We start from the raw sequence: 27,703 nt of genomic DNA, 5'->3' as shown, positions 1-27,703 counted from the left end.
TTCCTGGGTCTCAGATGGGTTTTCATGCCAAAAAGTGGATCAAAAGTCGATTATTTGGATTTCTACCGCATATCACCTCTCCAATATGCCTCGAATCATCTTGAAATGTTACTTTTTGTACGTAATTGAATCAGTTAAAGACGTGAACCATTAATTTATTACGATCGTCAATGATTCCTGGGTCTCAGATGGGTTTTCATGCCTAAAAGTGGGTCAAGTCAACAGTCGATTATTTGTATTTCTACCGCATTTTAAATTTTCTAGAATTTGCATACAAGCTTCTTTTGACTGTTAGTAATCTCTTGAAATTATTGGCAAAAACAATATACAAAATTCTATGAATTTTTAAAAGGAATCCCGTTTGGTGACATTTTAATTAGTTTTCTCGTTTACAATTAAACGACCATCAACGCGATTCAGGTTATAGTTTTCAATAAAAAAAATGTGTTCCTGAATTTCGTTACAATATGTTGAGAATCTGCTTTTCTAAGATTTGCAATGGTTCTTACGTGCATAGATAAATCGTTATACTCATTTAAGCCCTTATAAAATAAAGATTTCATTGTGGATGAGTAACATGTACATATGTTTGATTTATGATAGTTATTTCTATTTCTAGTAGGATTTTACACCTTGTAGATTGAAGCAAAAAAATATGATTGTAAAACATAAGCCCTATCATTATTTTAAATGCAGGCAAATATTTAAATAAAAAGACAAAATAAGTATGAATAGATAATACTAAATTTATTTAGGTAAAATCTGTATCGTTATGACGAATTCATAATGAGTTACTTATTTTGTTGGGTGTTAGGTTCCTTTTAATAAAAATCAATTTCTTTTTCAATATTTGAGCGTATGAAATAGTATATTCTAAATCGATTTTTACAATCCAACAAAATAAGTAACTCACTAAATTTAGTATTTCTATTGCAAGTGGCCTTATGGCTATCACCCCATGGCAAAAAAAACTGAATTTCATGTCTTAATGTTACAGATTTCTTAAAATACTCAGGCAACATGCCTTTTCCTTATTTATATATAAAAGTCATTATCAAGAAACACGTACAGCCGTTGTTTAATAGATAACCAATTGAAAATACCAGTCATGACACTTATGGGAACATAGCATATTAGCTGTCTTTCGTTGCATGCAATTCAACTTTTAGTACACTTCTCACGGCCTAGAACAAGATTATATGAAGAAAATCAGTGCAGTTTTTTTGATATCCCTCATTTGGGTACTGTAATCAATATTTTGTGTCTCGTTTATATCAACCAAAAGTTTTACAAGAATATTTACGTTAGCAGCTCTACGACTTATACTTTTATACTTACTTTGGTGTTATATATAACAAAAGAAATAACAGCTTCTAATAATAAGGGCAATATTGTATTATCCTTGGTACTGCTGGACTTTTTGATATTTTGGATCATATGTGTGGAAAGCTTGAGTACTAAAGATTCGATCTGACTGCAGTCTGAAATAAACAATATATACTGAGTCCAAATATCCGTTATGCGTTTTCGACTGTGCCTTTCAGTTTTTAAAAAAACATAGGTTTTCGCATTAGAACCTTTTTATATGAACAAACGCATAATAAATTTTAAGCTTTGTAATTCCTTTTAATATTAATCATTCTTATCTATTACCTCGATAACTTTATGGCTAATAAATTGCACAAATTTCATCACAGTCCTCTCGCCCTAGAACAATATTTCACATTAATGTCCATACACAAGACCTCTGTTGGACCTATCGGTATATGTAGTAAACCAGTGCAAGATAATTTTTTTTTAATAACTAATGGTTTCGTGACATCAAGTTATTATTTATTTATTTGTAATGCATCAATAGCGAAAAAGCAATTACAGATACAATTTTAATAGTCTACATCTGAGAATCAAACAATTTGGTGAATCTATCCGAGCTAATTAAATCCAGCTCTAAGTCATTAGTATACATATTAAAAAAGTTGCACATTTTATAGATTGATGTGCATATAAAAATGTTTGTCCTGAGAAGTCCAAGCTAAAAATCCTTCTTTATCTAGTGCTACCAGTATTGACACAGAATGGAAGCATTGAACGAATTTCAGGATGATTAATTTTATTGCTTGAAATCTTGTACAAATATTGAAAAGAGCGTCACGATTTTCCAAAGAAAGCCTAATAAACTCCTGCAATAATAATAAGTAATTATAGCGTTGGTTCGGATAATAACCATGCTTTTTGAAAAACATACATTATTTAGGAGTTTACGTTGCACAAGTTCTTGCAAGTATTGTGCAGACCATACAAACGAAAAATTTAAATAAAACTAGGAAATCAATATAAAAAGTTTATTGGCAAAAATAAATTTAAAAGCTATCACATGATTTACAAAATAAATGATACTTAACAGGGGCCTATTTAAAATGTACCGGAGTATGATACTGCACTTGAACTGGCACTGGCACTTGAGTAACCTGTAAAATATATATATTTTTTTTAAACAAGTTGCTCTGCAGAAAAAAACTTAAGTCATTTACTTTGTGAACTTGAAGAACTCTTCGAAAAACTACCAGACAGCCCGTAAGCTCCGTTATCTCTTACGTCAATGAGTTGACCAGCAGTAGGCGAGTGAACTTGATTGGAAACAGCCGAACCAGCTTTTGCAACTGCTAGGGCACCTCCACTTCCGGAAGCAGAGCCAGCTTTTGATGCTCCAAAAGTTCCATGGCCACTATACGACCCCGACTTATCCCCCAAATAGGCCCCTTGGTTTCCAAAGGCCCCTTGGTGGTTAGCTGACACTGCTGAGGCGTCACTTTTGGAGTAAGCTGTTGACCCACCAAAAGCTCCTTGAGTGCCGAACGGTTTATGTTCACTATTGAGATTTTCACTTGTTTGATGGTTATTTGAAGCAGCGGCAGAATTGCTTTTTGAAAATGCCGCTGAACCACCGAATGCCCCTTGGGTACCGAACGGTTTGGAGCTTTCAATGGGTAAATGGCCGGTTCCAGGACCTACAAAAAGAACAAGTCTCAACTCAATACCAAATAAATGAATGCAAGAATACAACAAGAAGACGTCTAAGTATGTAATTTGATATTTTAAGACTTTTTTCACGTACCGATCAAGACTCCTTTATTATCTGCGCTGTTAGAGCTTACTGCATAATGGCCATTTTCCGAATTCTTATAACTAGCCTTATTGCCATGGTAGGAACCATCTTCGTTTTGGAAAACTATCCCGCCGGAAAGATGCGCGGCATCATGCGTGTTTAATCCTTAAAAGTCCAGAATGCGTTTTTCCAGATATTTTCCATGTTGAACTGATTAAACGCTTACCTTGATTAGTTTGACCGCAAGAGCTACCACCAGCACAAGGAATTTGACCGGAGAAACTTGACTTGATTGGTGCTTCCAAATCAGTTGACGGTTTATTGATGTAGTATGTGCCGGATAGTGGAGTCTCTGGATGAACAGATAGAGCAGAAACACCTAAAAACCCATATAACATACATTGCTTTACTGGAAAAGAGTATTGAGGGATATAATATACAAGGTGTAACAGAATAAGATGCTTAAAGGTGTTAATGCTTAGGTAATTTTAAGAAGAAAGTTGAAATAAAGTTATGTCCTAAACTCCTTAATTTTTGAGCCTCGGTGAACTTAGAACCAAATTTGTGAGACCTTGTATGAAATTTTTAATACTAACTAACTATTTAATATTAAAATACCGCTAGACTTTTATATTTAGAGTTTTTATACTATTATGGCAAAATTTTTCCGCGGTAATCGCAAGTCGGACGAAAAAAAGTCAAGATATCAAATTTGCCCTAAAATGAATGGGGATTACCACCCTTAAGGATCAGTAATTTATTCCGTAACATTCTGAATATGGGATGAATTTTTTCAAGAAAATGTATTTTTTGTATTTTTCGAAAATTGCACGGTTTTTGAGTAAATTGAGAAAAACTGGGAGAGTTGTAACGTTCAAATAAAAGGAAATTGAATTATCGTTAAAAAATGGCTCTTGATTTTTTTTCTGAAATCGCATAGTTTTTGTGTAAATTGAGATAAACCGAGACCATACGTACCCCTAGTTTTTTTTTTCAAAAAAAAATTATTCGCTTTTTTTCTACGGTATAAAAAAAATATAGAGGGTTATAATGTATATGAAATGAAAGGGATTTGAATTCTTTCAAGATAATGTCTTTTGAGTATTTTTCGGAAATTGCACGGTTTTTGAGTAAATAGAGAAAAACTGCGATCATATTCAGTTTTTTTTTCCAAAAAAATATTCGCTTCGTTTCTACTGCATAAAAAAAATAGACAGTTGTAATGCATATCAATTGAAAAGGAATTGAATTATCTTCAAAAAGTGTCTCTTGAATTTTCGTCTATAATCGCATAGTATTTGAGTAAATTAAGAAAAACTGAGACCAGGTACCCCTAGTTTTTTTGTACAGAAAAAATAAACCTTTTGTTTCTACAGTATAAAAAATATATAGAGGCTTGTAATGTATATCAAATGAAAGGGCTTTGAATTATCTTTAAAAAATGTCTCTTAAGTTTTCTCCTAAAATCGCATAGATTTTGAGTAAATTGGGGGGATAAACTGGGCTCATAGGTACCCCTAGCTATTTTTCCTAAAAATGTTAAATGCTTCGTTTCTATAATATAAAAGGGACTCAAATGAAAACTTTAAAGTTCACCTTTGTCAGCAGCATCATAATTACTTCCAAGGTCACCGTTTATACTGTTGTCAATAGTTAATTGTCCACTGGATCCACAGTTATTGCCTGCCAATCCAGGAACGTATCTGCAGGAGGACGATCCCGCTTTTATATGTGCTGGAATATTGGTAATCGATCCGGATTCGTCGTGGTATTCAGAGGAAGCGGCGTGAGAAGCTACAGTAGAAGAAAGTGATGTTTTTACTTTAATATCATAGCTTTAATAATTACTTGCTGAAACAGTACCTGCTGCTGCATTTACATTCTGCGACGAGCCCACCAACACTGGTTTACTGCTATGAATAGTGCCAGATTGGCCAGGGAAAACTTGTGGAATTATTTGAGATAATTGCGGGTTAGGTTGTACAGGTACTAAAACAGGTGTTGTTTGAGGATGAGGCTGAGCTAATTGGTAATTAGATCCTGAAGAAGAATTACGTTGAAAAATTATGATGTTCTAAACATTTGGCTTAAAAGATTTACCAGAATGTTGTTGTGAAAGATCATTAGTTCCACATTTACCGCCAACTACTCCAGGAACGTATCGACAACCCGTATCAGCTTTTACGTGATCTGGTATGTTGGTAATCGATCCTGATTGATCGTGGTATTCAGAGGATGATCCAGAAGCTGAAAAATATAATTATTTATTAAAGAACAAATTTAATAACAGATTAAACGTTCGCGTACCAATTTCTGTAATATGTTGTGATCCGGCCACAACTGGTTTACCGTTATAGATACTACCAGGTTGACCGGGCAAAACCGGAATTATTTGAGGCAACTGAGGGTTAGGTAGTGCAGATCCTGACTGATCATGGTATTCAGAGGATGATCCGGAAGCTGAAAAATATAATTTTATTAATTACAAAACGTAATTACTGATAAAACTTTGGCGTATATACCAATTTCTTTAACATGTTGTGATCCGGCCACAACTGGTTTACTGTTATAGATACTACCAGGTTGACCGGGCAAAACCGGAATTATTTGAGACAATTGAGAGTTAGGCACCGGTGCTGGTGCTACTGGAACAGCGACTGCAGGTTGTGGATGTGGTTGGACTAAGTGGACATTGGATCCAGAAGAAGCGGAAGCTCCGGCCACAGCTGCAGCTCCTGCAAGCAACCGTATAAAATGGCAAACTACTAAAATATTTACTATACTTACCGGCAATCGCTGTAGCTGGCTTGCTATCGTGAATACTGCCCGAAGGTCCTGGGAAGCTAGCAACCAAACTGGGAGACAACTGACTTACTGTTTGAACATACGCCGTATTAGAACCGGACGATTGTGAGGAAGCTGATTGTGTCGCAGTGACTGTTGGGTTGCTGCTGTAAATACTTCCAGGGGCTCCCGGTAAGTTGGTTACGGGTAGAGTTGGGTGCTGATAATTGGAAGCTGCTGTAGCTGAGGCCTGAGCAGCTGAAGCAGTTCCGTGAGGTGGTGCTGCCACTGCAGATGCCAGTTTGTAGTCGTGGATGCTGCCGTTTGGTCCGGGGAACAATTGGTGTCTGCACGAGGAGCAACCACTTAGGGCTGTAAAAAAACGGGTTTAAAAACTCTGCTGCTTTTGAATTGATTTATGAAAAAACTATGGGAAGTGCCAGCTTACCTCCTGAATTAGATGTAGAACCGTACTGAGTTAACGCTCCTGTTTTACTAATCGACTGGGCGGACGCACCTGAAATAACATGAAGTTTAGTGCGGCTGAAATAATTTTTAATATTTGTATCCAACCTCCATGTTGTCCTCCATAATACGCTCCGGAATTGAGAGCAGATCCGGCTACGGCACTAGCGTGAGCTTCAGCATGGGCTGTAGCACCTTGAGAAGGATTCTTTATTTTGAGGGGAATTTACAAGCATTAGTAACAGCTCACCTGAATATGATCCAGCGTTTGACCCGGTAGCATAGGATCCGGCTGCTGCACCAGCTTTCGCTATTACGTGAGCGTTAATACCAGCATTTGAATCTAAATTAAATGTCATTTATGTTTTGATGGATGAATTATATATTTTTTTAAATTTAAAGGGGTTTCTCGCTTAATGGCTTTAAAGCATTTGCATATTTTGTCACTGTTATCGCAAAAAATGGCATCCAGAAACGTTCTGTCATGAACTTTTTTAAATACAAAAAACTGTACTGTACCTGCATAATAAATTTGTTTGTATTTTGTTAATACGTTGCATAAACATTACAATCTAAAGAGATTCTAATGTTTTAATGATAACCGGACCTTAAATAGGCCCCAAACATAATTTCTATTTAATTATTTCGCTAAATAATAAACGGTATTTCCTAACATATTATACGAGAAAAAAACTGGTTTCAACGATTAAATCCACTTACACAAATTCACTGCCACTGACACTAAAATAATCAAAGTACGTCTCATGGTCGCTCTTCTTATTATGTTTACCCGTTTATTATTACGACGGTATCTTTTAACAATCACAGTTTTATGCCGAACTGATTTGGCATTCTTATATCCCACATATTTATATGACTAATAAAACTGGTTTCTGTTGGTATATTTAGATGGGTTGACCTGAGGTGTGGGTTGGGTTTGTTAGAAGAAGAAGAAGGAGGAAGGAGGGTTTTTCCAGGGCTGCCTGCTTGCTGCTATACGCATAACAATTTAAAATAAATTACTAATTCTGGCTTTAATTCTTGGAACATATTATCTGAAATATCCTTGGAACAGTATATTACCTTAAAAGAAAGTGGCCGCTTATGAGTAACTGATCACAAACACATAAGATCCTTAAACTCAATCGATTTCTAGGGATAAAATGCTTATAACTCTGAAATGAAATAAGTTACAGATTTAAAATGTGGCATACAAGTTCTTCCTATAAATTTATTGGATAGGTGCTTCAGCATCATTTTCAAAAATTTCTTAAAAGTGAATAAATTAGTCTTGGAAGTTGAGAAACAATTCGAAAGTCCTTGACACCAAATGCTCATATCACTGAAAATAAAGAAGTTACAGGTTTCAAAATTGCTATACAAGTTTTTCTAAAAATTCATTGGACCCCACTTTCAGCATCTTTTTCAAAAAATTTCTTAAAAGTGACGAAATAAGCCTTGGAAATTGAGAAGGAGTTCTTTGAAATCTTTCTCCCTATCAAAAAATTGAATGGGAGGAAGTAATGAAATACGCAAAGTACTTAAATATGTTAAATAGAATTATGCTAGAGAAATCTGAACATAAGGACCTGGATATCTGCTTGTAGACTTCCTTCATCTGCTAAAATAAAGTCAAATTGTGTTAAAATCTTGTCATAACCTTACAGATCGGTTAATGTGAGTTTTTTTATCATTCATGTTATCTTATTTTATAGCCAACCGTTTTTTTTAAATTTATTTGTACTGGTTTTTTATGTTTGAATTTAATTATCTTATAAGTTTAATTTACACAATATTAAAAACTATATTTAAATTAAACTTATAAGAATAAAGATATTATGTTAATTTAATAATTATTTGAAAACCAGCACCCATGAAGATTTTTAATTAAAATAAGACCAAATATCCCAAAAGACATCCGACTATCGTGTTTTTTTATTGTGCTTGACGCACTGAACTAGAAAACCATGATTATTTTACACAAATTAGACATTAAAGTCATCTTTCTGGAACATATCCTGTTTAAAGGATCACGAACAGAATATCCTTGATATTTATAAAAATTGAGGTTCAATCTTTTAAAATTCTCAAATTTTTCAAATGTTAAGCAATGACGCATCAGGTTTTTGAACAATAGAAATAACAGCAGTAAAGTTTAAGGTGACATTTAAATTAAATAAATAATTTATAGCTTATCTATTTCAAGTTCATTACACCTATACCGAGAATCAGTTAAGAAACCTCCTTTACAGGATATCGTTAATGTATATTGTAAAATCCATATTTAATAGCCACCGGTTTAAGTAGTTCATTCAAGAAACAAAATAGATCACGTCATCGTATCCTTATGATATTTAAAAAAAAAACGACTTAGGTAGGGTACTTCCGTAAAGTGACATTAATAAAAGAGCATACGCCTAATTTGGGCAGCACAATGTTTTTCTTTAAATATACTATGTAACATGCTATATGAAATGATATTCTTTTAAATGCATATAAGGCTTACCACGAACAATCAATTTATATGCAACATTAGCGTTTAAATTAATTCAAGAATTACTAATATGTACATATGTGAATAAATGTACTGACATAAGGTGTAAAAATAACAGTAACATATCAGATCCGGATTAACGTCCAAGTTACACGTACATACATACTTAAATGGAGGTTCTTTTTTAGGCATAATAGTTTATTTATAGTTAACCAAAAAATATAAAATTTTAGAAGTTTTTTCGAATGAACGAATCAATACAACAATCAACCACTCAAGGAATTACTAAATTATGTAAGAAAGAAATTACTTTTGTTATGGGTGATCTAAATGAGAAAGTTGGAAAGGGATTAAAACAAGATGCAAGGAAAAATTCCCTGCATGTCAAGCGTAACTCCATTCTCCATTAAACGACATCCACTAGCCCTAGACTGAAATATATAATATATTAAAGGAGGTCACAACTAAACTGGAAGACTTATAACGAAAACATAATAGTTTCACCGGGCACAAAAAATAAAGGAAATATCTGGAGCTAATAAGCGACAAGCACCCTATAGACTACTTGATAATAACCACAACAAACAAAAGACATCCCTGAGATCGGAGGAGATACCTCAGGATCAGATAATATTCATCCAGAAGTTAATTGATGAAGAAAACTTGAACCTCTTCCTAAAGCTACTAAACCAATGCCCTAAAGATCCTTCTCAGAAATGTTCCCAAATCGAATCTGAGAGAGGATTCAGAACTTTTAGGCGAGACCTAGATATCCGTGAGGCACCGTTTAGCCTACAAATTATCGCTCAGAAATACATGGACCAGCAAAAGAGCCTATATTTGCTTCGGTGACACAGTTCCACGTACAAGCCTCCTAAACTACCTTATTAACGCGGGAATCGATGGAAAAAATATCCAATTAATAAGGAATCTTTATTGGCATCAAATAGCAAAAATAAGAACGAGGAATACTACATATCTGTGGAAATAGAGCTCTGAGCAGAACTGTTTAAATCCACATTAAAAAATATTTGAGATCGAATCAAATAAATGAGAAAACTGTCAACAGGAGATATGCTGATGATAGGATTTTATTTAACACCTTGACTGGATTAATTCTTCTCAATAGCCAAATAGATTCTTTTTAAGAAACTTACTAATATTAGTGTATATAATCATTTTTAGTTACATATATTGGTAAGCAATATAAAAAAGGTGTATATTGTTAGAAAAGAAAAAATGTCCCCTATCGAAGTCGGCGGCATTGAAACCAAGAATATTTGTATTATTGCCCACAAAAACCGATGACTCCGATCGGAGTCGTAAATAATAAAACTTTTAATTTCAAATTTATTTATTCAAAAACAACAAAATGAGACATTTTCTTTAGTTGCCTCTAAAACAGAATGTATTTCTACAGAAAATCAGTGAAAAGTTAATAAACAAGTAATCTGCTTAGCTTATTGCTAAATACATGTATATAAAAGTTATGTTATAAAACACGAAAGCTATTGCGAATTATACACAATAAGACACAAGCCCGGTTTGTCGGTGCATTCTTTGCATTCGTAAATCGTTTGTTTTCTTCCTTTTCCTTATTTTGCACATTGGCGACACCTCTTCCTTTTTGTCCTTTGAGAAGATCCTTTATCTGTTCCTTTTTCGGTTACTACACAAATTATATGGCCCTGGCGTAGAGCAAGTGCTTTTGTTGGAAATTCTGCTAAAAGAGACTTTATAACAGATAACCGAAAATCATACAATGTCATTGAGTTTTCACCAGAATGATTGTTATACAGCTTTAGAGAATTTAACATGAGAATCTGTGCGACATGTATAAAAAGTTTCCTATACTATCTGACGGGTTTTCGTTCACATGGATAGTACGAAAGAAGTTGATCTTGTTGATCAATCCCTGACATATACTTTTTATATTCGAAAAATTGCCAAAGGTTTTCGAATTTCCTCTCCACGTCTATTAGTGCTATTATTAAAGTCGTCTTTAAGCTCAGTTGTTATATACATCACTTCCCTTTTATCTTTCCATTTTCCCACATGAATTCCGTTTTTAAAAAATGAAATGTTCTGTCCCTTGGTTATTTTATTTCTTTTGAATTGCTTTTCAAGTTTGATCTTAGGGTACCAGTGCAGTAAGTACTTCTATCAACAAGTTGTTGAGCAAGAGTGCAACTGTTGTAATAGTGATCAAGATACCCTGCGTGCCCCCTTGCATCAATTTCATAACTACTTTTCCAGCATGCCCACTACCATTTAGTTCTGCGTCATTAGCTCATTAGCTACCTGAAATCGTAGGACAGTTCCATCTGGCTCCGTCAACATATAAACTTTTATGCCATATCTATGACGTTTGTTTTTTATATATTGACGAAAGCCAAGTCGACCTCTCCACAACATCATACTTTCGTCCAATGATAGATTTTTTCCTGGATAGTATATATTTGCGATTTTATTATTAAAATAATCTGTAACTTTACGGATCCTCTTCAGTACATCATTATTTCCGCTTCATGTTCTTTTCCGGAAAAAAAGTGGAGGCATCTTAGAATTAGCAGAAACCTGTTCCTGCTCATATACTGTCTAAATATGGGTATATTAAACAGCCTATCCGTTTTCCAATAATCTTGAATTCTGCTTAGCTAGATCATACCCATATGAAAGAGTAAACCAAGGAACATTTTAAATTCGTCCACGGTTAGTTCCTTCCATGATGCTATTCTGGACTTATCCGAAGAACTATGGCACAGTACTGTAACCGCATTTTTGTTTGTCTCATCTACAATAAAGTTAAGTTCTCTTGTCGTCAAAAAATAAGAAAAAAAAGCTTATCGGGTTATTTTCGGGTTTGGGAACTAATAGTTGAATTAATTGAGTTGAATAATTCGTGAATATGTCTTATTTCATTCGGGGAACAACTGACGGAACAACAGGTGTAGGAGGAGGGTTGGTATCTCCATCCGAATCTTGACTATCTACAGCAGGCTGCACATCTTCATTTTGCTCTTTGTCCGTGTCAGACTCCGAATTTGAGGGTATACATTCCGATTTACTTGACAAAAATATTTCTTCGTCACTCGAAAAACCACTATTTACTGCTTTGACCATTTCTTCATGCGTAAGCGGTTTATTTTGGAAATTTCTAGGTCTCTTTGTTCCCGATGGACCAGGCTCGTCTTTATCATTCATATTTACAATAACTAGTAGTTATTTCTTGTAATCTGCAATCAAAATAAAAAATTTATAAAAAAAAAAAAACAAACCAAAAATTATAGCACCACGTGGCAATAATGCCAAATTGATCAACATACGCTTCGCCTTAGTGCCAGCGACAAACCGAACAATAGGTAAATGCATTGCAGCGGGCTCCGATCGGAGTCACCAGGCACATGGTAGGGGTCACCGGTTGGCTCCGATTGGAGTCGTCGGCAGCGAACGTGTTAACATCCTTAGAAAATCGTCGGCTTGTGAATCGGGCTTAACTCTATGTGTCTAAACTCTCCTTCAGTATGCAGGTTAGGTTGTTCGCTTGAAAAAAGTGACTATAACCTTAACATATGACATATGTCACTCAAACGTCAAACTGTACTTGGCAAAGGGGAGCTCTTTGAGGCAAATCTCGATTTTTTCGAATTGTAAACATGGTTTTTTACGAAATCAGTTAATTTTACTAATAAGCCGGCGGTTATTTGCATTATTTATAACGTAAAACTAATATAAATATTGAGAAATAACCGTGATTTTTTTTTATCTTTGAGTGGCACAAATCCGCTGTTGTCTGAAGCAGTGATAAAAGTTTTTTTTGTATAACTAAAGAGGTGACGTTACCGAAATATACGTGGTAGTTTTCAAATTCCCTTTAGCGTTTTTCTGATACAAATGAACTAGAAGATATTCGATAAAATGAAGATTAGACCAGCGGTAGCATTAGTTTTTGCCAATCTAATTTGCATAGAATGTTTTTATTTGCCCGGATTGGCTCCCGTTAACTATTGTAAGAAGAAGGACGAACAACCCACTTGTAAAGTGAGTAGAACCTGATTATTTGTTATTAGTTTAGAAGTTTGCTTTCCAACAACAAAGTTTAGTATTAACTGTGCATAGTCATAATAAGATCTATTGTCTGAAGGGGAGTCAATAGAAGTATTTCACAATATCAGTTATCGGTGACTTTTTTAAGCGACTTGCACAGTTTAGAGTTTAATTAAACAATAATAAGGATTTATTATCATGTCATGTCTCATGAGAGAATTAAGACTTGAAAGTTATCATCAATTATATGCTTTGTAACAGAATAAGATTTGCATCACAATTCTGATTACTAAAAGAATTCTTTAAAAGATCAAGACTTCCGGGAAGCTGTGTTTTTGCTTTAGTGGAACATGTATATCGAACTCTTTATTAGCAAAAGTAAGCTCTTACAATTAGGGTCCAAATAATGCTAATATGTAATTTCATTTGTCACATAAGAAGGCATCATATTAATTATTAATTTATAAATCTCACATAGCTTACTATATGTTGTTCTTCGCTCTAGATTTATTAAATTGAGAGTATGTGGCATAGTTCTAATTAGTGTTCTCTTGCAAAGTAATACAGCTCTTTCGTAAAGGTTTTGCAGTTTCTCATGTTGACTTGTCTTTAGAAAACTATAGTGATGGAAATAAGCGGTAATTATTAAGACTTTGTTGTTTATTCTGAGCCAAAAAACAGTTTGTTTTGCTATTTTTCCTTCTACATATTCACATCGTAAAGACAGATTTAACTCAGGATCCAGCATTACTCCTAAATACTTTAATTCAACATGTCCGATTACTTGCTTGACACATTTTTGTTGATATTCATTTGACAAAGATGATTTGTAGAAAATGTATATCTATTTTTTTATATTTGCGTTTAGTTCTAAATCAGCCAGATATTTCAGTTGAAGAGTATGAGAAATTATATCATTTATAAATAACAAAAAAATGGGCCTAATAGAGACCTGCTTGCTCAAAATCTATGTATTTTTAAAACCTTACCAGAAATGCCATAGTTAGCCATTTTTAATATCAAAAGATCAATATATACAGTCTCAAAGGCTCTACTAAAATCAAGAAAAACAACTCCAACAACTTTCCATGATGACATTGAAAATTACAATTTTTTCTCAAGAAAATTGAGCAATTGATCTTTAACAACTAATTCTAAACCTTTTTCATAGACCAGTAATGTATTTATTGGTCTAATATTCAGAATACAACACTGGTCTTGTTACTTTTTCAATAGGTATAACATTTCTAGGTACCAGCAACAATTCAAATACTTTACCAATTATTATCAGCTATATCCAAAGTGTTTGAACACTATATTGAAAAAATTCTGTCCGGAGTTTTTAATAAAATAATTACTACCTTCCAACATAGATCTACTTCTGGTCAATCAGTAAGTTTTTTCAATTTGTGACATAGAAATAACATGTGTCTTAATATATCCAAATACTACTTTATGCAATTTAGCAGATTAATTGGACCAGTACCTGCACAGTATCTATAATCAAAAATCTTGATGTTTACTTAGATAATAACATTACATTTTCACAACCCTATGACATTATTGTGGGCAGAACAAATAGAATGCTGGGATTCATTAAAAGAGGTAGTAAAGTGTCTAGAGATGGTACAAGTTTATTAAATACGTCAGGTATAAATTGTCATGCCAAGGTATTTCACTTAATATTGAGCCAACTATGTAATTCAATAAATATATCTGAGCTAGTAAAAAACGAATACTATGATGTCTGTTTTGCTGTTAAAGTACTTAATGGATTTATAAAAAGCCTTGAGTGTTCATCTTTATTTGGCCTTCATGGTCTCATAATTATCCACTTCTTTATATTCCTAACTGTTAAACCTGGTATTTGTTTTATGAATTTAAATAAACGTTGTGAGCACTTTGATATATTCAACATATACAGCAAGAATTTATCAATTTCAGACTGCTGATTTCAGGTGATTGTAAATTTTTGGACTCAGTAAATGTAATAATGAACCAAGGTAGTCTTAGAGATAGATATAGGTAAATTGAGGTTTTGACAATATTTAATAGTTTCAAAAAGTTGACTTCACATAGTTCTTAAGCTAGTTTAGATGTTTTTAAGTCTATGCCATTTTATTCATTTGACCTTTAAAGCAGCAATATCTGTTTTTTTTTCATTACAGTCTGTAGTTCCCAGCTTTTGTAGTAAGGGACGCCTAAACAATATGAAAACAATATTTGTTTTTATATTGTTTAGTAATTTCCTCAAAAAATCTTAAATATTCCCTCACTGTGTTCTTTTCTCGGTTAAACCTATAACACTACTAAATCAGGTTTTAATGGTATAAGAAAACAAACTAAATTTTGCTCATTTATTGTAACCAGTAAAAGAGGAAATTTTATTAAATTTTTAGTCTGATGTAAAACTTTATGTGAACCGCCTCAATACAGAAGAGAGCGCAATCCCATACGAATACAGTTACTTCGACTTTTGTCTCCCCGATGACGATTCCAAATCCCCGGTGGAAAACTTGGGCCAAGTAGTGTTTGGAGAACGTATCAGACCGTCTCCGTACAAAATCGAATTTATGAAAAACGAAACTTGCGTTGAAGTGTGCACAAAAAAATACGACGGTAGCACCAATGGCGACAACCGTTTATTATCCACCATGAGAAAAGCCATAAGTCTCAACTATAAACATCATTGGATCGTCGATAATATGCCTGTAACAAGTTGCTTCGATACCAAAGATAATAGGGTGTATTGCAGCACTGGTTTTCAAATGGGCTGTTATACGATGAATAAAAGGACGACGTGTGTACCGGAAATCGGACAGGAGGACGCGTTTTATATATTTAACCATGTTGATTTGGTTATATCCTATCATTCTGGACAGAAAGAGGAGTGGGGCAGCAAGTTCGGGAGTAACGGAGGAAGAATTATCTCTGTTAAGGTTATTCCAAGGAGCATTGACCATAGAGCGTAAGTAATCAATTCTAATAGAATAAAATAGAAGTGTTTATTAACGGATTTATTGTGTTATAATAATAATATACATTTCCTAGATTAATTATTTCATAATTATTAAACCTTTGACTATACAAAACACAAAAAAATCACCTTAAATGACAGATGAGGGAAAAAAATCAATATCTTTGAGAAATTCTTCTTATTGGCCTATTTAAACAAGAATTTTTACTTGATGTTTCTAAATAAAATCAATTTCTACACCTGTTTCTCTAAAGAACCCTAAAACTAATTTTCTAAGGTTGGAATGTTTAATAATTTCAATATATCAAAATAATTTATTTTGATTGGATAAGTTTGATCTGTTCTTGTTTTACAGTGCCAAATGTAACCTTCAGAACCCGGAACCTCTACGTTTTCCGTTGAAGCCCCTTGGAAAGAACGAGAAGTTCGAAATAACGTACACCTACTCGGTAACCTTCTTAGAAAACAACAACGTAAAGTGGTCGTCGAGATGGGACTATATTTTGGAATCGATGCCTTACACCAACATCCAATGGTTCAGTATCCTAAACTCCCTGGTTATCGTGCTGTTTTTATCTGGAATGGTCGCGATGATCCTGTTGAGGACTTTGTACAAGGATATCGCGCGTTATAATCAAATAGACAATGGCGAAGATGCACAGGTAAGTTCAAACTATATGTTATTCTTCAATTACTCAGAAAGGCCTTACTTTAATTAAGTTACCTTATTTGGGTACAACAGTCAACAAAATTTGTTTTATTTTATTTATATTTAATATAAACTTAAAAAATTATGCATGACAGTAATACCCAGTGGCTTAAGAGTACAGATATGCACGTCACACAAATGAGAAATATTTTGTAAAATTTGTGGTCATTATAAAAACAGGTGATTTTCTAGTGACATTGGTTCTAGAAGCCTTATTACAGATAGTCGCGATTTAATGCGTGGTATCCGAAAGCTTAACATCGATAACAAATAAGAAGAATCAAACTATTCGTTATGAAGGAGTTTGTAAAGAAAATTAAGAGGTATAAGCGATCTTCTGGAGTCTAGTGAATCAATGTTAAACTGTCGTACAAAAATGCTATAATCAATTCTTCTTTGCGAATTAATACCACTCCCTCTAAAAAGCAAAAACTTGAGGAATCTTCTTCCAGGGCATCAATATGGACCTGGTAAATAGGATACCATACCAGGCAGCAATACTCGAGCCTTGACCGCACCAATGAGTAAAACAGTATTTTAATCTGCAATTTCTCATTATGAACCCTAAAACTTTATTTGCCGATGATACAACTGATTGAATGTGTGGAATAAAAGTTCATTGAGTGTCAAAGGTGATACTTTTGCAACGCACTAGATTTTCGTGATCAATGTTATATTTGTAAAACAGTGGGTTAATAGTTAATTCCAATTTGTTGGTTACACACCAGTCATGCAGGAGAAAACATTATTAAGACTGTCAATTCCTCTGTACAATTTAAAGTCATCAGCAAAATTTCATTAATAATGAAAAGCAAGAACAACAATGGTCCTATGTTTGACCCTTGGGGAACTCCAGGTGACGCCACATATACAGGTTCGATTTAAAACCATTGTATGTCGTGATGAAAGGTACGATTTAAAAAATAGGATAAGAGATTTACTAAAACCTAAAACGCATAACTTTTGAAGCACAACGAAATGATCTCAATCCGATCAAAAGCCTTTGAGAAGTCCGTATACATGACTTCAATCGTATCAGTCAAGAACTGGGTCAGTTGAAGCAGATTAGACATTGAAGAACGCTGAGGCATAAAGCGATGCTGCTGTACGGTAATAAGTCTGTAAACCGCGGGAAAGATGCGGTCGTACAGGACCCTTTCAAATGCCTTTTGCAAAGAACAGAGATTGGCCTGTAGTTTGGCAATGTCAGCAATCTCCCCCTTTTTAAATATTGGGCACACCCTAGCCAGCTTCCAACAGGAAGGAAAAGTGCAGGTCTTCAAAGATAAATTGAAGAGAAATCCAAGGGGACATCTACAGAAAATGGCACAACAATCCCTCAGCAAGAAACAGGGTATTTGATCATGACCCGAGCTGCACTTGTTCTTAATTTTTTTTAAGAGCATCCTCAATCTCCAAATCAGAGAACTCTGCAATATGTAAGGTGCAATCAGCTATTGTGTAGTCGTAAACATCCGGATTAAATGACAAAGAATCATTATCATTAAGGGCATACACACTTCAGTAATACGATGCAAACGCATCAACTATCTGCTCTGGACTTTCATGCCTTTCTGGACCCTCATGCATTTTACCTGGTATTCTCGAACAACCCTTTTTTGTTTGCACATGAGACCAAAATAATGTGGGATTTTGAGAGATATGTTGTCTTGAACATCAGTTATGTAGGATTTGTAGCAAGTATCTATCTGAGCCTTTTAAATTCAGTAAGATATTAATTATTACTTGATCTTCTATTATAAGCCCGATAGTATTTCTCTTTATTTATTTATTTATTCATGCCAAAAAGTATAAAGCTTTTACACAAGTCAGTCAAAAATATAACTCCAAATAAAAGTATTAAACTGTAAAATTCGTTTTACCTAAGAACAAAAATAAAACACATATAAGCCTAAAAAGTAATGCTTAAAAACACTTAACACTAAAAGTCAAGAGACCCAGCCTATGCAATAGCACTGAAATTTGAGCTCAGGAATTCCTCAAATGAATAAAAAGCATTGGTGACTAAAAAATGTTTTACCTTTGTCTTATAAGCATTAAGAGGCAAATCCTTAACGGAGACCGGCAGGACATTAAAGAACTTAATTCCATAATAAGACACGCCATTACGGGTACGCTCGAGTCTCCTAAATGGTGCCACCAAGAAGCCGCTATTTCTGGTGTCATGACTGTGAGTGCTAGCATGAGTCGCAAACCTGGGTAGGTTTTCCCTAATGAATACAAGGCACAGAATTATGAAGGCGCTTGGTAAGGTGAGAACTCTTAGAAGCCTGAAGTGGACCCTACAACAATCCCTGTATCCAATCTGCGCAATCACTCGCAGACATCGACGGTGCAATGCAAAAATCCTGGGCATATGCGCTGAATGACCCCAGTTTAGTAAGTTATACGTCATTAGAGAGTGAAAATATCCAAAGTAAGCTGTCCTGAGAGTACCTGCGGAGACAGACCCAGACAAATTGCGAATCAGGAAAGTACACCTTGATAATTTGGTTGACAATTCATCTATGTGACCTTGCCACGTCAAACCACTATCCAATCTAACACCCAGAAAATCCACAGACACACCTAAAGATTGTTGCTGGGAATCAACGTCCCGAAGGGAAAAAATTATATTTTGAGTTTTGGACTCATTTAAGCACAATCTATTGGAAACGGCCCAGTCTCTAAACTGAGAACAAGATTCTTGAGCCTTGAGCGAAACGTTTGCGCAACTCCTATTAGTACACAGGGATGTAGTATCATCAGCATACAAATAGAAAGTGCAATCAGGGTGACAAGTTGGTAGGTCATTAACAAATATAAGAAACAGGATAGGCCCGAGAACGGATCCCTGAGGCACTCCTTTAAGTTTAGGTTTAGAGGAATACCACAGTGGAACTGTTTAAATAGAGCTCAAGCCATATTTACATCGTTCGAAGTATCCAAGAATGGCTAGTGTATATAGTGATGCATAAAGAGAGGGAAAATCAGTTCTCCTAAAATTATAGGATTTACATGAACTACTTTTTGGAAAATTACTGAGCTCCAGTCAAAAATCATTGCCGGTGCAGGATGATGAGTATCCTCAACCAATAAGGGTGTATTCTCATGGGTTACTAGCTCATTGTTCCACAGAGTTCAATTGCTTCAAGTCAACAAAGTCTTCAAATGATTTCAAGCTTTGAGCCTTGTTATTAGATTGATCAGTATCAAAAGATGGCACATTAAAATCAGCCATTACAAGAACATTTCTGTAACCATTAAGCATATATCTATGAGACCTGTCTCAGTGAAGTTGGCCCTGCTGATAAGTACATTAATGTGCTTGAAAATTGAACAAATGCGTTTAAACAATATCGAATGTGTCTTCCAACAAGATGGTGCCGCTTGCCATACGGCTAAAAAAGTAAAAGATTGGATGTTAGAAAACATAATTCCAGTTTTGGAGTGGACGATTGAAACCTTGTGGCATATCATGAAGAAGAAGCTCAGATCGACTCCCGCAAGAACCGTTCCAGAATTGCGAACCCGTCTCCAAGAAATTTGGAACAGTTTTACACCAGATGACTGTCAAACTTTAGTTGACGCTATGTTAAGACGTATCAAAGCAATAATCAGTCGAAAAGGCGATGTAACGCAGTGGTAATTTGCTGCTATTTGGTTTTGTTGATTTTTATTAATCGACAGATTTTTTGAATTTTTGTAAGATATTTTTCCTCAGTTATAAAACATGTAGTATTTTAAGCTAATATTAAATAAAAAGATCATATGTTATCAGAAATACCTTTTAGTTTTTAATACGTTTTCGCTAATATGTCAAATTTCATAAAAAATCCTAGTTTTGATAGTTGGGCCAATTTCACTGAGACAGGGCTCATATATATTGTTCAAAGATTAAGCTAGTTATTTGGGGCGGAATGTAAATAACAACAATGTAAACTATAAAATGATCATTAAAGTAACACTTGTTGCAACCTACTATGTCAATTAAGTTAGATATGGAGAAAAGGCTACTAACATCAATAATCTCGGTTTTTAAGGAGCGAAGTGCCAACAATGCACCACAACCCCTCGATAGACCAACTGCATTAAATCTTCGGTCACATCTGTATGTATACATTATAACTGTCAGCAGTGGCGTATCCAGGATTCATTCCTGGGGGGGGCAACATGGTTTATCTCCATTTAATATACAATAAACTTATGTATATATGTGTATGTTAGTTAATTTTTTTGGCCTATTATCGGAGATATGGTATTATTCATCAGGAAGGGAGAAACAATTACCATGTTTTTGAAATGCTTTTATTAAGTTAAAAGCTACAATAATTATGAAAAATAAAAGATACTAATATAATATATGGATAGTAAAACAGGCACAAGGCAAACAAAAAATTATTCTAAAGTAACAAAAACAAATTGACTTCTAAAAAAACTAAACAAGATCAAAACTCAATTAGGGATCTATATAAAACTCCAAAAAAAGCCAAATAAAACTAAATAACTATATTAAGTTTCCTCGATTTAAGCTGCATTTCGTTAAGTACTTCCTCGGCACTAACTGAGATTTCTGGATATACATACAGAAGAGTTAAACCATTTAATCTGTCTTCACTTATTGTATTTCGTAGGTAAGTCTTTAACAATTTAAGTGTTGAAGATTTTCTTTCAGGGGTTGCTGTGCTTACAGGTAAAGTACAAAAAATCTTTAACAGTATAAATATATTTGAAAACATATCCTGATCACACATTACTAGGGCATCGAGAGCGGAGCTCGGATATTTTTCTGGTGCACAGGCTTCAAATTTTCTATACCAAAGTTTGAGTTCAGCAGAAACCATAGTAAATGAACAATTTTCTAAATCATTTTTATAAAAATTTACCAAATACTTAAGACTTTGAAGTTGATTATCAAGTTTCTTATTTACTGATGGAATCAGACAGTTAAATGATTGTAATATATCTTCTAATTGTAATAAGACGCAATTTAAAAACGGAATAAATATTGATATTCTGAAATATTCTTCAGTTGTGTTAGTTTCAAAATTTGCCCTTTTTTTTTGTCTGCTAGTTATGCGTGGTTTTGTTATTTCTAAACCAAATAATTTGTTTTTTTTTGCCTCTGCAAAAATAGTTGCAAAACTATTATCTGCTTTATGACGTAAATCTTTAAGCTCTTTTAAGCAATCTTCAGCCAGTAATATTGCTTTGCCTAAATCAATATTAACTGATTGCAGCAACTTTGATAATGGAGTGGTAAATGCAAAAACATGTTCAATTACATAAAAAGTAATGGGGAATTCTGATGTACTTAAGGTGTTTAGTAACAACTTGCTACAAGTAGACGTCTCTTTGTCTGGCCACTCAGCTATTTCTTCTAAAGCCAATACCACAGAATTTAAAAGCTCTCTCATTACGCTTACTGAATCTTGTCTTTGAACCCATCTAGTAGCACAAAGTTGTTTTAATCTGTCTCGTCTTGATCTTTCATTATCCGGCATTTCATTTACTTTTTTAGTTAAAATATTTTGACGTTTGGGAGTATTAAAAATATTGTAAGCATTTTCAATAACACCCATGCAATTTCGTAATATATTGTATAATATTTCGTTTTGTATTGCACTACTTAAATATGTTGCGTTATTAGCAGAACTCAATATATGTTTTTTATGTTTTTTCTCCCTAGCTTTTCTGGGGGGGGGCAATTGCCCCCTTTGCCCCCCCTGGTTACGCCACTGACTGTCAGGGAAAAGTTCACTGCTACTTACATCATCAGACCAGTAGATTATTGAACAGTAGATGCTTATATCATCGACCCTTGAATTAGATAAGCGATGATGACCCTAAAATCATTGGCAACTTTCCAAATTGTAAATTGTCATAATGTATGGTTGTAATCATTAATACACCATCGATCGAAATAATTAGCGTCTCGACTAACTAACCCCCTTTTATTTTTCAGGAGGAATTCGGTTGGAAACTGGTGCACGGCGACGTGTTCCGACCCCCACGCAAAGGAATGCTCCTCTCGGTCCTCTTGGGGTCCGGGGTCCAAGTTTTCTTCATGACCCTCGTGACCCTCGCGTTCGCCTGTCTCGGGTTCCTCAGCCCGGCGAATCGGGGAGCCCTCATGACCTGCGCGATGGTCCTGTACGTGCTGCTCGGCTCGCCCGCCGGATACGTTTCCGCTCGCATCTACAAAAGTTTCGGAGGCGAAAAGTGGAAATCGAACGTGCTGCTGACCTCGATGCTCGCACCGGGGATCGTTTTCGCATTATTTTTCGTCATGAATTTGGTGCTGTGGGCCAAAGGTAGTTCCGCGGCGATACCTTTCAGTACTTTGGTGGGTTTGTTGGCCTTGTGGTGGTTGGTATCCGTACCCCTAACGTTTGTCGGGGCTTTTATCGGGTTTAGGAAGCGCGCCATCGAACACCCAGTGAGGACCAATCAGATACCGCGGTTGATTCCCGAACAGTCGGTTTATACTCAAGCGATTCCCGGGATTGTTATGGGAGGGGTTTTGCCCTTCGGCTGTATATTCATTCAGCTGTTTTTCATACTTAATTCCCTCTGGTCCTCTCAGATGTACTACATGTTCGGGTTTCTCTTTCTGGTTTTTATAATCTTAGTGATCACTTGTGCGGAAACCACTGTGCTGTTGTGCTACTTCCACTTGTGCGCCGAGGATTATCATTGGTGGTGGAGGTCTTATTTAACCTCGGGTTTTACAGCGGTTTATTTGTTTTTGTATTGCTGTCACTACTTCTACACGAAATCGCAAATCGAGGATGCCGCCTCAACATTTTTATACTTCGGTTACACGCTGATCATGGTGTTTTTGTTTAATTTACTTACGGGCACCATAGGGTTCTTTGCTTCCTTCTGGTTCATTAGGAAGATTTACAGTGTGGTCAAGGTCGATTAGACATTTTAGCATGTTGTTCATATTTGAAGAGCTTAAGGAGTTTTTTTTTAACATTAATATTGTATATAGTATTATTTTCCTAATAGTATTCTGGTGAATTTGCTAGTAAATGGGTTTTTTATTAAAAAAAACTAATGATGGAATTTATGGGGGGAGAAAAATAATTTGGCTTGAGGTAACTTCAATTTACTTAAAAAATCAGAAGAACTCATTAGCTCTTTGCTATTAAATTAAATAATCGCAATTTTGCACAGTAAAGAAAAACGCTTTTCTAAGATTCTGAAATTTCTTCCTCCAATTTAAAGTGAACTCACCTGATTCATGCCTGCTGACTTTTATATTGGAAATACCGAAGATTACTGCTTACTATAACTCACACCTAGTAAGAGAATGAAAAGCGTTCATTCCAGATGTATACTAAAAGGATTGTAAGCTCTTCTCATTAATAATTTATATTCAGTCTTAAATTAGTCTCCTATATACAGCGCTTGTCTTATTTTGGTCACATTTTTGTCGCAATTAAATGGTGCTTATAGAAACATTTTCTTAGTTTTGTTCCTTAAAAAAATCAATTGGTTTGTATCAAAAGATAACGTATATTTTGAGTGTGCACCTCAAATTATTACTGGACAGCATTTTTTTTTTTGAAGAAATGAAATTCAACTTGCCTTGCTTTACTACTACAATTTTGTATACATTTTTTATGTTTTAAGTTGTAGTTACTATACATTGATTAGCAACACATCGGTAATTTCTTAATTATTAATATGTGATTTATATTTAAAACTTGCAATTCATATTTTTGTATTATATTCGTAGGGTATTTTGTTGTAAAATAACTTTTCATTTTAATAATAAAGTTAATATTTCTTTATGGGTGTTTTTTTTTAAGAAAATAAAGCAGGTGAGTGTAAAAATTGTATATTTATTAAATAGAAAATAAATAGTTAAGTATAATGAACTTTTAATGGCGCACTGGCACTAAATTAGCCAAATAAATGGTACTGAAATTGACCAAACTGTTTTTTTGTCTCAGTTGTGCGTCCTGTTGAATATTGTCAAACCATCTGGATACATTTATGTATTTTTCTTTCTCTAGGTACGTCAAATTTGTCTGAAAATTAAATATTGTTTGTGACACATTCCACTGTACCACAATTATTTTCACTCAACCATAATACTTAATATCTCTTACCATAATATTTAAAAGTACATAATAGAGAAATGCATCTGCTATAGTAAGCCTGTTGCCCACCAAATAGGTTTTTGTAGCCAATATCCCATCGAGTTGCTAAAAAAAGGATACAAGAGGTGACAATTCAATAATCCATAAATTTTCACTTAATTAATTATAGAATCACACACCCTTATTTATTTATTTATTTCAATATACGGCAGAGCCAGTTTACAAAAACAAAATAGATAATACAAAATACTAGACAATATAGCAATATAATAGATAGATATAATAAGATAAAACCTCTGAAAAAACAGTCATCAAGAGGGCTAAAAACTTAGCACTATCCAAGGAACGTAGGTTAAAGTGTAAGATTATTTATTTTTGATTTGAATGACCGTAAGCCGCCGGAAAATGGATCCAAACTATTTTCATTAAAGAAACGCAAGGTCCTAGTCAGTGGAGAAAAAAACCCATAGTTGGCCGAATGAAAGGGTAAACGAAACATAGAAGAGTTGATCCTTCTTTGATAGGTGTTAAAAGGAATTGCTTCCAAGATGGTAGGACAATGATATAAACCATTTAAGATCTTATAAAACGTTAAAGCATCAGAATAATGCCGTCTGACTTCAAGATTAGGGATATTAAATTGGACACTGATAGCATTTTATAGTCGATGTAATAATTACGAAAAATATGAATTTCAGCTCTATAAGCAAGAGATCTTAAGAATCTTCTTTGTACAACCTCAAGGTGTTCAATATGAGAATCATAATAAGGAGACCAAATTACCGACACAATACTCAAGCAAGGAACGTACCAAAGAGTAATAAAGTAATTTGAAACAATAAGGTGAAAGATGTACACTATTTCTAGTGATAAAACCAAGACTACGCATACTCCTGTTAATAATATCCAAAATGTGCGGCAAAAAAGTTAGCTTGGTATCAAAAAGAACACCTAAATCTTTAACTGTATCAACTGACACTTTTATAAAAGGTAAAAAACACGAAATCTACAGCATCACAAATCTGTTTTTGTGATTTTTATAAAAGTGTATGACCAGCATCTTTGGGATAATCGATGAGTTTTTCGAGTTGTATCAACTGACTTGAGTTCATTATTGTTGATTGTGTATTGATAATTAATAATTTTATTAGAACGACCAAACGAAATACATACACACTTCTTTACGTTCAGTTTCAGACTATTGCTATTCACTATTTAAATCCAATTGAAGTAGCTCAGCATCAAGATATGATTCAATGGCTTTATACAGTTTAAAATCATCAGCAAAAGCAAGTTGTTTTGAATGAACAATTACATCACTCAAATCTCTTATGAACAAGTTAAAAAAGACCGGTCCAATATGCGAACCTTGAGGCACCCCTGAAGATACTTCAATACCATTAGAAATATAATTACTTATCCTGACCAACTGTGTGCGACCAGTCAAAAAACTGTTACAAAACTCGACCAAAGTCCTACCAAGGCCCATAGCCCCAAACTTCTGAACCAGATGTTCATGACCAACCCTATCAAAGGCCTTCGAGAAGTCTGTGTACACACTATCGACCTGTACAGACCTCTCAAAAGTACCAATCAAATCATATTGGTAAGTCAACAGGATCTACCCTGACAAAAACCATGCTGATGATCACTAAGCAATCGCCTACAGTGCCACGAAAATCACACAGAAAACAACTTGTCAAACAGCTTAGGAACTACAGACTGAATACACACACCTCTATAGTTACAAATATCAGTTCTATCACCATTTTTATCAATTGGCGTTAAAAAGCTTACCTTCCAATAATCAGGAAATTTGCCTGATGTCAAGCAAAGATTGAAAAGGTGATGCAGAGGCTTACTCAGAGTGCACACACAGAAAAACAGATAGGATACCATCAGGGCCAAAAGAATGTTTGTTCGGAAGGCGTAAGATTTCATCAAATATGTCCAATAAAGAAAAAGAGATGCGATTTAAATCCAGACTGTAATCAAATTTATAGTCAGGAGCCTTGCGGACAGGTTGCCTGTATGTAGTATTTACCTGTATTTAGTATTTACTTGGACTAATCAGAGAATGACATTTTAGCAGAATGTGAGCTTTTTAATAACTTGTCGAACTCTCTAAATGTAATTTCTAAAAATGTATTTAATAGACCTGCATGTAATCATGACCTTTTTTATATTCCATACTGTAAAACAAATTATTACCAGGACTCTTATAAAGCTAGAATAACATTTAGAAGATTTAGTTCGACTAACCCTTTAATCGACACCTTTGTTCTAAAGTTTTTTGATAACATAATATAAAACCTTTGTTATATTGTTTATAAAACACTACTTTACAAACAACTATATATAATCCTAGATTTAAATATTTTGAGGACCTACCTGTAAAACTGATTGAACACTTTGATTATTATTAGCGTTAACTCCATAAACAAGAGCGTAGTCGAGCCACTGATGAATAAGGGCCTCCTCTATAGGATCCTTTCCCCCTAAAGTTGATTTTGACTCTTTTAATAACGTAAATATAATATTAATAGTGCCTGCCACAGTATGGTCTCGGTTTGTTCTTACATACAACTGAAATAATAATGGAAAGGTTAATAATAACAGCAAGGAATAATTACTATCATAAGAACTTACTTGCTCTTGCTTGGTTATTTTGCCAACGGGAGTGTTGAGATATTGGGCGATACTGTTAAAACATTGCGAAATATGGGTCATATTTAAATTTAATTAGTTTTATTGGTATAGTATGGGAAAATTATAATAAATAGAGTATGTTTTTAGTGTCCTACTCTACTCAAACAAATTTTTTAGGTTAGGAATTACGTCTAAATGACAATTGACCAATCAGGTTTGAGAGTAGGTGTGGCCATGCCGGCGCCAAATTTGAATTTCTTTATGGGAAGAAAATTTATCTTTAAGTACTCATATGAGAGGTCAAACGAAGCACTTTATATCTGTTCTACTTCTAATTTTTAGTACTTAAAATGTTGGT

General features: G+C 34.4%; 3 protein-coding genes and 1 long non-coding RNA gene across 4 annotated transcripts; 1 reads left to right on the top strand and 3 right to left on the bottom strand.

Annotated features, from left to right (window-relative positions):
* Window positions 1–722: 722 nt before the first annotated feature.
* On the bottom strand, window positions 723–1,524 carry LOC126745975 (uncharacterized). Its single transcript, XR_007663761.1, has 2 exons — window positions 1,339–1,524; window positions 723–1,184 (listed from the first exon to the last, which is right to left on the bottom strand). It is a non-coding gene; the product is annotated as an uncharacterized LOC126745975 (long non-coding RNA).
* Window positions 1,525–2,328: 804 nt separating this feature from the next.
* On the bottom strand, window positions 2,329–7,238 carry LOC126745897 (uncharacterized). Its single transcript, XM_050453941.1, has 14 exons — window positions 7,076–7,238; window positions 6,606–6,698; window positions 6,464–6,550; window positions 6,339–6,407; window positions 5,894–6,262; window positions 5,629–5,841; window positions 5,414–5,566; window positions 5,207–5,353; window positions 4,970–5,146; window positions 4,703–4,900; window positions 3,333–3,485; window positions 3,116–3,271; window positions 2,532–3,008; window positions 2,329–2,468 (listed from the first exon to the last, which is right to left on the bottom strand). Exons 1-14 carry the CDS (start codon window positions 7,119–7,121, stop codon window positions 2,413–2,415), a joined length of 2,394 nt encoding a protein of 797 aa, XP_050309898.1. The 5' UTR covers window positions 7,122–7,238; the 3' UTR covers window positions 2,329–2,412.
* Window positions 7,239–12,429: 5,191 nt separating this feature from the next.
* On the top strand, window positions 12,430–24,384 carry LOC126745605 (transmembrane 9 superfamily member 2-like). Its single transcript, XM_050453543.1, has 4 exons — window positions 12,430–12,890; window positions 15,296–15,864; window positions 16,229–16,535; window positions 22,548–24,384. Exons 1-4 carry the CDS (start codon window positions 12,768–12,770, stop codon window positions 23,508–23,510), a joined length of 1,962 nt encoding a protein of 653 aa, XP_050309500.1. The 5' UTR covers window positions 12,430–12,767; the 3' UTR covers window positions 23,511–24,384.
* A 31-nt stretch (window positions 24,385–24,415) lies between these two features.
* Window positions 24,416–27,682, bottom strand: LOC126745608 (eukaryotic translation elongation factor 1 epsilon-1-like). Its single transcript, XM_050453546.1, has 4 exons — window positions 27,346–27,682; window positions 27,088–27,282; window positions 24,706–24,801; window positions 24,416–24,624 (listed from the first exon to the last, which is right to left on the bottom strand). The coding sequence occupies exons 1-4, from the start codon at window positions 27,424–27,426 to the stop codon at window positions 24,475–24,477; spliced, it is 522 nt and encodes a 173-aa protein (XP_050309503.1). The 5' UTR covers window positions 27,427–27,682; the 3' UTR covers window positions 24,416–24,474.
* Between the last annotated feature and the right edge of the window lie 21 nt (window positions 27,683–27,703).

This window comes from Anthonomus grandis, chromosome 16 (assembly GCF_022605725.1).
Source record: "Anthonomus grandis grandis chromosome 16, icAntGran1.3, whole genome shotgun sequence".
NCBI classification, from domain to species: domain Eukaryota; kingdom Metazoa; phylum Arthropoda; class Insecta; order Coleoptera; family Curculionidae; genus Anthonomus; species Anthonomus grandis.
This window is presented reverse-complemented; position numbering and strand designations above follow the sequence as displayed.